General features: G+C 45.5%; 1 protein-coding gene across 1 annotated transcript in view; it reads left to right on the forward strand.

Moving 5' to 3' along the window:
- The window catches only part of LOC142591443 (uncharacterized), a 62323-nt gene extending 60183 nt beyond the window's left edge, over positions 1–2140 (forward strand). Inside the window, exon 3 of the mRNA XM_075703771.1 lies at positions 2079–2140. Within this exon, the coding sequence (XP_075559886.1) occupies positions 2079–2140 (62 nt within the window). The remainder of the gene's footprint in view (positions 1–2078) is intronic.
- Positions 2141–8505: the final 6365 nt, after the last annotated feature.

Raw genomic sequence — 8505 nt, forward strand, 5'->3', positions numbered from 1 at the left:
TGTGCCACTGCTTATATGCCACTCTTGAATTAATTTATTTGATGCCAAGCTGCATCCATAGCTATGTGCCAGTAGGTATGGGCCGCTATTCAATGAACTGTCATGACAATTTGAGGAGGTATGCGCCATTTAGTATGTGCATCTCTCGAACGGTAAAAAAACATTAATTTTTAGCTGCTTAGGCGCAATTGAATGAGCTCCATGCATATTCAAACTTTTCTGAATGATTATTCAAGCACTTGTTACGCGTGCACTCCGCCGTGGCGCCGCTGGATAACACAGCGCGTCCAGAGGCGAGAGCGAGAAAGGAGGCCGGCTGCACATGCGCCTCATGCATGACGCGTCTCTTTGGTGGCAGTACGGTGTCTCGCTGCCTAGCTTCATGGCTAATCGGAAAAAAACTTTCAATTTAATGGTGAGGTGGGTTCCGTCGTATTTATCTTTGCCTTCGCTAAGAGTACCTGGACCAGTTTCCGTGGAAGCATGCTAACCGTCACTCCCTTATCTGCACCCTAGGTACACGCAGCCCAAACCAGTGGCTCCACCACGAAGTCCACGATCGGCGAGGTGATGTGCTCTGGTTAAATTCCCCTCCATTACGCAAGACTTGGTATTTTACTTTTGACGTGCTCAACTGAGCAGGTGTCTGTAGCTTTAAGACGTTAGCAAGGAAACACGATGGACTTTTTCAAATATTGTACCATTAATATTCCACACAAATGCCCATAAATATATGAATGCAACACAGAAAAGGAACTCAAGTTTATCTCATTTTTTACAATCTCACCACCAACGAAAAAAAATTTCAGACATTTCCTAATGGGTAGGAATCAGCACAAGCTATTGAAGGCCATTTTAACCAGTTCAGAAGCAGGGCCACTGTTCGCTGAGCCTTTTCGGGTGTTTTGGCGCTGCGGAATCTGTACTGTATTTTTATATTTTGTATAACATTGAAAGCGTGTTGTCTTATAATTGAAAATGAAAATTATTTTGATATTGCGCAGTAATCGTCCCATAAATATTTGGCATGAGTATTTTCTACACATAAAGATCACATGGGCACCAGTATTTAGCCTATGTTACTCTACGATTGGATGTCGAGGTACCTCATATTGTACGCAAGCTCTGGTCAGAGGTGTACATGCAAGGCTAATTTTATTTTTTCTTCAAGTGGGCGTTGAATAAAGCCGAAGGATTGAAGTCCGTCTCATATTGTGCACCATTGACTTGCCTAATCACCGCAATAATCACGAATTTCAAATAATGAATTTGCCAGTAAGTTATATTCCAGAAGTAGCCAAAAAAGCTTTTCAATACGTTGTTGCATGCACATGCACTTGCATGCTACCTGGTCAATCGTTATTTTGCCCAAGTCATGACATCGCTACAGATAAAAGCATGCACAAAATCTACATTCTCTGGCAACATGAACAGAGATATACTTCTCGCTACACTTCAATGACCATGGGTTAGTCCGCAAGAGTCATTGTTTCCCACTTTTCGGGATTCAGCATAGACATTAAGGATAGAGTTGGCACTACTTAAAGCTGCTTTATGACAAATTGTAACCACAGTAAAAGAAAATAAAGAAGAATGGGTTGCTATTTAACACAAATGAACACTTACATCGATTCCCACAGATGAGTACGAGATCCACATAATTCATTTATGGGAAGCTTTCTTAGTGAACCTGCCTGCACCTCTCTTGCCGACGGTGGCTGCTGTTTGTGCATTCTCGCTGAATGGCTCGTACTCGTCGGTGGGACGACGCATTCATGAGAACAGTCACATATGTATCTCTTAGGAGTGGTTGGGTGCCCCCAAACAAATAGTGCAGAAAGTCAGCTTGCCTCTTTCAACTCCTATAAAACTGGTTGTATTCACAGGCGCATTGCATTCTTTGCCAACATTCCACCTAAATTCACTTTGCACTCACATTGACTAAAATAGAACAAACACGCGTTGTAGCACTAAAGCCTTAATCATGCATACTTGTGGAACGCTTCACTGTATACATACACATTCTAACAGCTTTTATAAACATGTTTTTAAACTTTCTCCTTTCTTTTTCCTTGCAGCTTTCTTAGGTATATATACATGGGCAGCGATGTTTCCGACGCAGACCAGAAACAAAGGATGAAGAATGTTCGAAAGCACCTTGCACACAAGCCGGGCGACGTGCGACGGAAGTGATTGATTGTGCCACAACCTTTTTGACGACTGTGGTGATTTCTGTAAACAAAAATAATTTCAAGTATTCAGATAAAAATTTATTTTCTGCTAAATAACACAAGGCTGTGTATGTGAGGCCTAATAGGCTTCCATGAGCTTGAACAGGCCTATAAGCATACAGGCGAATACACCAACAGGCCGATAGGCCAACATGCCGATACACCAACAAGCCGATAGGCCAACAGGCCGATCAGGCAAAAGGCCGATAAGCCAACAGGCCATAAAGCCGACATGCCTAAATTTGCGCATAGCCAACAGACTACAGCTTCATGACTGAATGAATCATTACTTCATGAAGTAATGATTCTGTGAGCATTGCAGAAAAACACGCTCGAGGTGCAGTGGGAAGCTCGCGCAAGCATGGCGCAGAAACTGTCGCATACGCACTACGCTATAAGCCTGCCTGGAAAGTCGACGACAGTGCATGTTTATCATTGTAATCGGCTCAAGCCTTGCAGGGAACGGGAAGCCGTGGTATATGTGATGGTAAATGTTCTCGTACCGATTCCTGTGGAGTTTTCGGGGCTCATGGTGGTCACTAACGAAGAGGATAGGGGTCAACTAATTAGGGAATTGGTCTCTCAAGCGCAGCTGGCGCCTGAACAAATGACGAACGTGCAGGAAATCTTGAATCTTGCCGGACATATTTGAAGATGGGTAAGCAAAGGTATCACTTCTTACACACAGCATCGAGCTCACTTCTCCGGAGCCGGAACGTTCAAAGGCTTATCGAGTCTCACCCCGCCAACGGGAGTTTATGGATGCAGAGGTAAAAAAGAAACGTTGACTCTAAGTGTGATCGAGCGTTGCGAGAGCGACTACACCATGCCTTTGATCTCAGTTGAGGTGTAAGGCAAGGCTCCGTGTTCTTGCATAGATTACCGCAGGCTAAGCGCGACCACTAAACATTACATTTATCCTATACCAGACATAGAAAAGCGCATAGGGTAAGTTCATCATCAGCCTGGTTATGCCCACTGCAGGGCAGAGTCCTCTCCCCTGCTTCTCCAACTACCCCGGTCATGTACTAATTGTGGCCATGTTGTCCCTGCAAACTTCTTAATCTCATCCGCCCACCTAACTTTCTGCCGCCCTCTGCTACATTTCTCTTCCCTTGGGATCCATTCCGTAACTCTTAATGACCATCGGTTATCTTCCCTCCTCATTACGTGTCCTGCCAATGCCCATTTCTTTTTCTTGATTTCAACTAAGATATCATTAACTCGCGTTTGTTCCCTCGCCCATCTTATCCCTTAACATTACACCTATCATTCTGCTTTCCATAGCTCGTTGCGTCGTCCTCAATTTAAGTAGAACCCTTTTCGTAAGCCTCCAGGTTTCTGCTCCGTACGTGAGTACTGGTAAGACACAGCTGTTATAATCTTTTCTCTTGAGGGACAATGGCAACCTGCTGTTCATGATCTGAGAATGCCTGCCGAACGCACCCCAGCCCATTCATATTCTTCTGATCATTTCAGTCTCATGATCCGGATCCGCAGTCACTACCTGTCCTAAGTAGATGTATTCCCTTACAATTTCTAGTGCCTCACTACCTATTGTAAACTGCTGTTCGCTTCCGAGACTGTTAAACATTACTTTAGTTTTCTGCAGATTAATTTTTAGACCCACCCTTCAGCTTTGCCTCTCCAGGTCAGTGATTATGCATTGCAGTTGGTCCCCTGAGTTACTAAGCAAGGCAATATCATCAGCGAATCGCAAGTTACTAAGGTATTCTCCACTAACTCTTATCCCTAATTGTTCCCAATCCAGGTCTCTGAATACCTCTTGTAAACACGCTGTGAAGAGCATTGGAGAGATCGTATCTCCTGCCTGACAGCTTTCTTTATTGGGATTTCGCTGCTTTCTTTATGGAGGACTACGGTGGCTGTGGAGCCGCTATAGATATCTTTCAGTATTTTTACATACGGCTCGTCTACACCCTGATTCCGCAATGCCTCCATGACTACTGAGGTTTGACTGAATCAAACGCTTTCTCGTAATCAATGAAAAGTATATATAAAGGTTGCTTATATTACGCACATTTTTCTATCACCTGATTGATAGTGTGAATATGGTCTATTGTTGAGCAGCCCTTACGGAATCCTGCCTGGTCCTTTGGTTGACGGAAGTCTAAGGTGTTCTTGATTCTATTTACAATTACTTTAGTAAATACTTTGTAGGCAAAGGACAGTAAACTGATCGGTCTATAATTTTTCAAGTCTTTGGTGTCCCCTTTCTTATGGATTAGGATTATGTTAGCGTTTTTCCAAGATTCCGGTACACTCGAAGTCATGAGGCATTGCGTATACAGGGTGGCCAGTTTCTCTAGAACAATCTGCCCACCATCCTTCAACAAATCTGCTGTTACCTGATCCTCCCCAGCTGCCTTCTCCTTTGCATAGCTCCCAAGGCTTTCCTTACTTCTTGCGGCTTTACCTGTGGGATTTCGAATTCCTCTAGACTATTCTCCCTTCCATTATCGTCGTGGGTGCCATTGGTACTGTATCAATCTCTACAGAACTCCTCAGCCACTTGAACTATCTCATCTATATTAGTCATGATATTGCCGGCTTTGTCTCTTAACTCATACATCTGATTCTTGCCAATTCTTAGTTTCTTGTTCACTGCTTTTAGGCTTCCTCCGTTCCTGAGAGCATGTTCAATTCTATCCATATTATACTTCCTTGTGTCAGCTGTCTTACGCTTGCTAATTAACTTCGAAAGTTCTGCGAGTTCTATTCTAGCTGTAGGGTTAGAGGCTTTCATACATTGGCGTTTCTTTATCAGATCTTTCGTCTCCTGCGACAGCTTACTGGTTTCCTGTCTAACGGAGTTACCACCGATTTCTATTGCACACTCCTTAATGATGCCAACCAGATTGTCGTTCATATCTTCAACACTAAGGTCCTCTTCCTGAGTTAAAGCCGAATACGCGTTCTGTAGTTTGATCTGGATTTTCCCTCTTACCGCTAACTCATTGATCGGCTTCTTATATACCAGTTTCTTCCGTTCCCTCCTCAGGTCTAGGCTAATTCGAGTTCTTACCATCCTATGGTCACTACAGCGCACCTTGCTGAGCACGTCCACATCTTGCATGATGCCAGGTTTAGCACAGAGTATGAAGTGAATTTCATTTCTAGCCTCGCCGTTCGGGCTCCTCCACGTCTACTTTCGGGTATCACGCTTGCGGGAGAAGGTATTCATTATACGCATATTATTCTGTTCCGCAAACTCTACTAATAACTCTCCCCTGCTATTCCTAGTGCCTATGCCATATTCCCCCACTGCCTTGTCTCAAGCCTGCTTCGCGCCTACCTTGGCATTGAAGTCGCCCATCAGTATAGTGTATTTTCTTTTGACTTTACCCACCGCCGATTCCACGTCTTCATAGAAGCTTTCGACTTGCTGGCCATCATGACTGGATGTAGGGGCGTATGCCTGTACAACATTCGTTTTGTACCTCTTATTAGGTTTCACAACAAGACCTGCCACCCTCTAGGTAATGCTATAGAATTCCTGTACCTTACCAGCTATATTCTTATTAATCAGGAATCCGACAGCTAGTTCTCGTCTTTCCGCTAAGCCCCGGTAGCACAGGACGCGCCCGCTTTTTAGCACTGTATATGCTTCTTTTGGCCTCCTAACTTAACTGAGCCCTATTATATCCCATTTACTGCCCTCTAATTCCTCCAATAGCACTGCTAGACTCGCCTCACGTAGCCAGGTCCATATTCTGATGGCGGCCTGTCCGGAGGCCCCCCAGTTCATTTTTTACCGTGGATCTATTTGGAGGCTACTGGCAGGTTCCACTGATAAAGCGAGCTAGCAGATAATCCACAACAATACCTCCGCCGCGAGCGTTCCGCCCTGACTCCCTAATCTTAAGTTTGAAAAATGCACCGTACTGGTTTTTCGAGCCTAGGGACAAAGTCTTGCGAGGACAGTAAGGTTTCTCTTTGTGTTACTTGGAGGATGTCGCGATATATTCTGCATCGTCGACGGAACATATGCAACATCTGAGGCCAGTGTTCTACTGCTTGCGTGAAGCAGGCTTCACCGCCAATGCTAATAATGGCAAATGGCGCAAGCTGAAGTGGGTCACGTGATCGGACAGAGCCGTCGCCGATCCTCTGAGCTAATCGCGGCTGTGATACAAGAATTTCCACAGCCGTGCAAAGATTGACATCCAATCTTTCTTAGGGACCAGAAGGGAACGCATGCTTGAAAGCAGCTAATACCTCTGTGCAAGCGCTCCATCACGTGGCTTTTTTTTCATATTTCGCTGACTTTCTATGAAAACCAGAAAAAAAGGAATGCGTGAGACCTATCGTAAAAGCGACAACTCTATCGGTGGTTTCTGAAGGTGGCTCTACAAATCTGCGTAACATACTTGCGGTCCTCAGCCAATAATTAAGAAGTTGGGGAAATTATTTCATTAGTGAGTAACAGGCAAAACAAAACACTGTCTCAGTTACTTTAGGCTATTGCGAATGGTATGCGTTTAGTTCAATTCACTTTCGACGCGCCTTTCAATACACATATACATGGGGATACCTTGTATATGTGTGTTGTGGCAGTGAATAAAAATAGTTGTTAGTAGTACCTCACTGGTTTCCCTCTCATTTTGTGGTCGTCCTGGTCTTCGGTATTTTCTTTTACTGGACATGTACCAACTCGTCCCTACAAAAGTTCTACTGAAGTTTTACCTTATTAGGAAACACCGTTTTCCTTTTGGAACCCTTGCCTTATCACCCACTGACCGAGACATAACACTGGCGACGAGGGTGGGACGAAGTCAGCGCTCAGTTTGGTGAAGAAGGCAACTCTTTTCAAAATCAGCTTGTGTTTCAAGTTGGATTTTTGAAGAATGCTGATTTTGCTGCTGTCTGTGCATGGATAACAAAGAAGCGACAATGCAGTCGACTGGACAGCTTGGCCAGATAGAGTCATTTGATGTGACCTCAAGTGACTGGACGGCATACAAGGAGAGGTTGACATCTTTTCTGATTGTCAGCAAGGTTCCTGACAGCTACAAGGTGTGCGCATTCCTCAGCGTCATCGGCCCACGAACGTCTCTTGAGTTGCTGAAGTCGTTGACGGCGCCTGACCTGTCGTCGGCCAAACGTTCCGAACAGCTGAAGAGCATCCTGGACGCCCACCTGGCCCCAGTGGCGTCCATAATCGGCGAACGAGCCAAGTTTTACCGCAGAACACAGCATGAAGGTGAGCCCCTGCCGGAATATGTTGCGCAACTTCGCAAGTTGTTCTCAGGCCTGCCAGTTTGGAGACAGTTTAGACGAAGCGCTGCGGGATCGTTTCGTTTGTGGACTGCTCCGTGAGGACGTGCAGCGACTACTCTTTACCGAGGGCGACACATTGACGTTCTCGAGAGCAGTGCACCACGCCCTGGCCATGGAAGCAGCCCGGAAGAATGTCGCAGAGACTAGAGTCGTGCAGTCACCGGCTACACAGCTGCACAAAGTTGAAGACAGTAGAGAGGCACATGGGTGATCTGTACGAGGTGAAAGCGAGAGCAGGTGAGCCGCTACTCGTTTTTTACCGCTGTGGTTCCCCGAGCCACACTCACGCAGTATGACCTCACATTAACGATACCAGTTTTAAGTTTTCGAAGAAAGGACACATTCAAAAAGCCTGTCGGAGCAGCAACAGGCAATCTCATGACGGGTATGAGAAAAAACGGAGCCTGAAAACGCTAAAAGCTGTGACACAGGAGCCGACTATCAGCATTTCCAAACAAGGGGCTGCCAGCCGCGCTCCCATTTTTGTTAAACTAAACATAATTGATTCACTGGCAGAAATGGAACTTGACACGTTAGCTGCAGTGTCAATCATGCCTTTCATGCAGTTCAAGAAGCAGTTTGCGTCAATCAACTGCGGATAAACTGACGGCACCCTACGCACCTATACCGGAGCACTCGTCCAACCTTGTGGCGTCGCGGTTGTCAACGTGCAGCATAGTGGACGGATGGCGCAACTGCCGTTCCACCTCGTCGATCAAACAGGACTACCACTGCTGGGACGAGAGTGGCTACACACACTACGTCTAGACTGGGACAGGATTTGAGGTCTGAACCACATCTCAAGGTCTGTGTTTGACTCGTCTTCCCGAACAAAGGAAATGCTCGATTCCTTGCTAACCAAGTACGAAACTCTGTTCAAGGATGAGTTAGGTACTATGAGAGACGAACGGGCAGAGCTGTTTTTCAAACCGTACCACCGGCCGAAGTTCCTAAAAGCAAGGAATGTGCCGTT

Source organism: Dermacentor variabilis, chromosome 8 (assembly GCF_050947875.1).
Source record: "Dermacentor variabilis isolate Ectoservices chromosome 8, ASM5094787v1, whole genome shotgun sequence".
Classification (NCBI taxonomy): Eukaryota; Metazoa; Arthropoda; class Arachnida; order Ixodida; family Ixodidae; genus Dermacentor; species Dermacentor variabilis.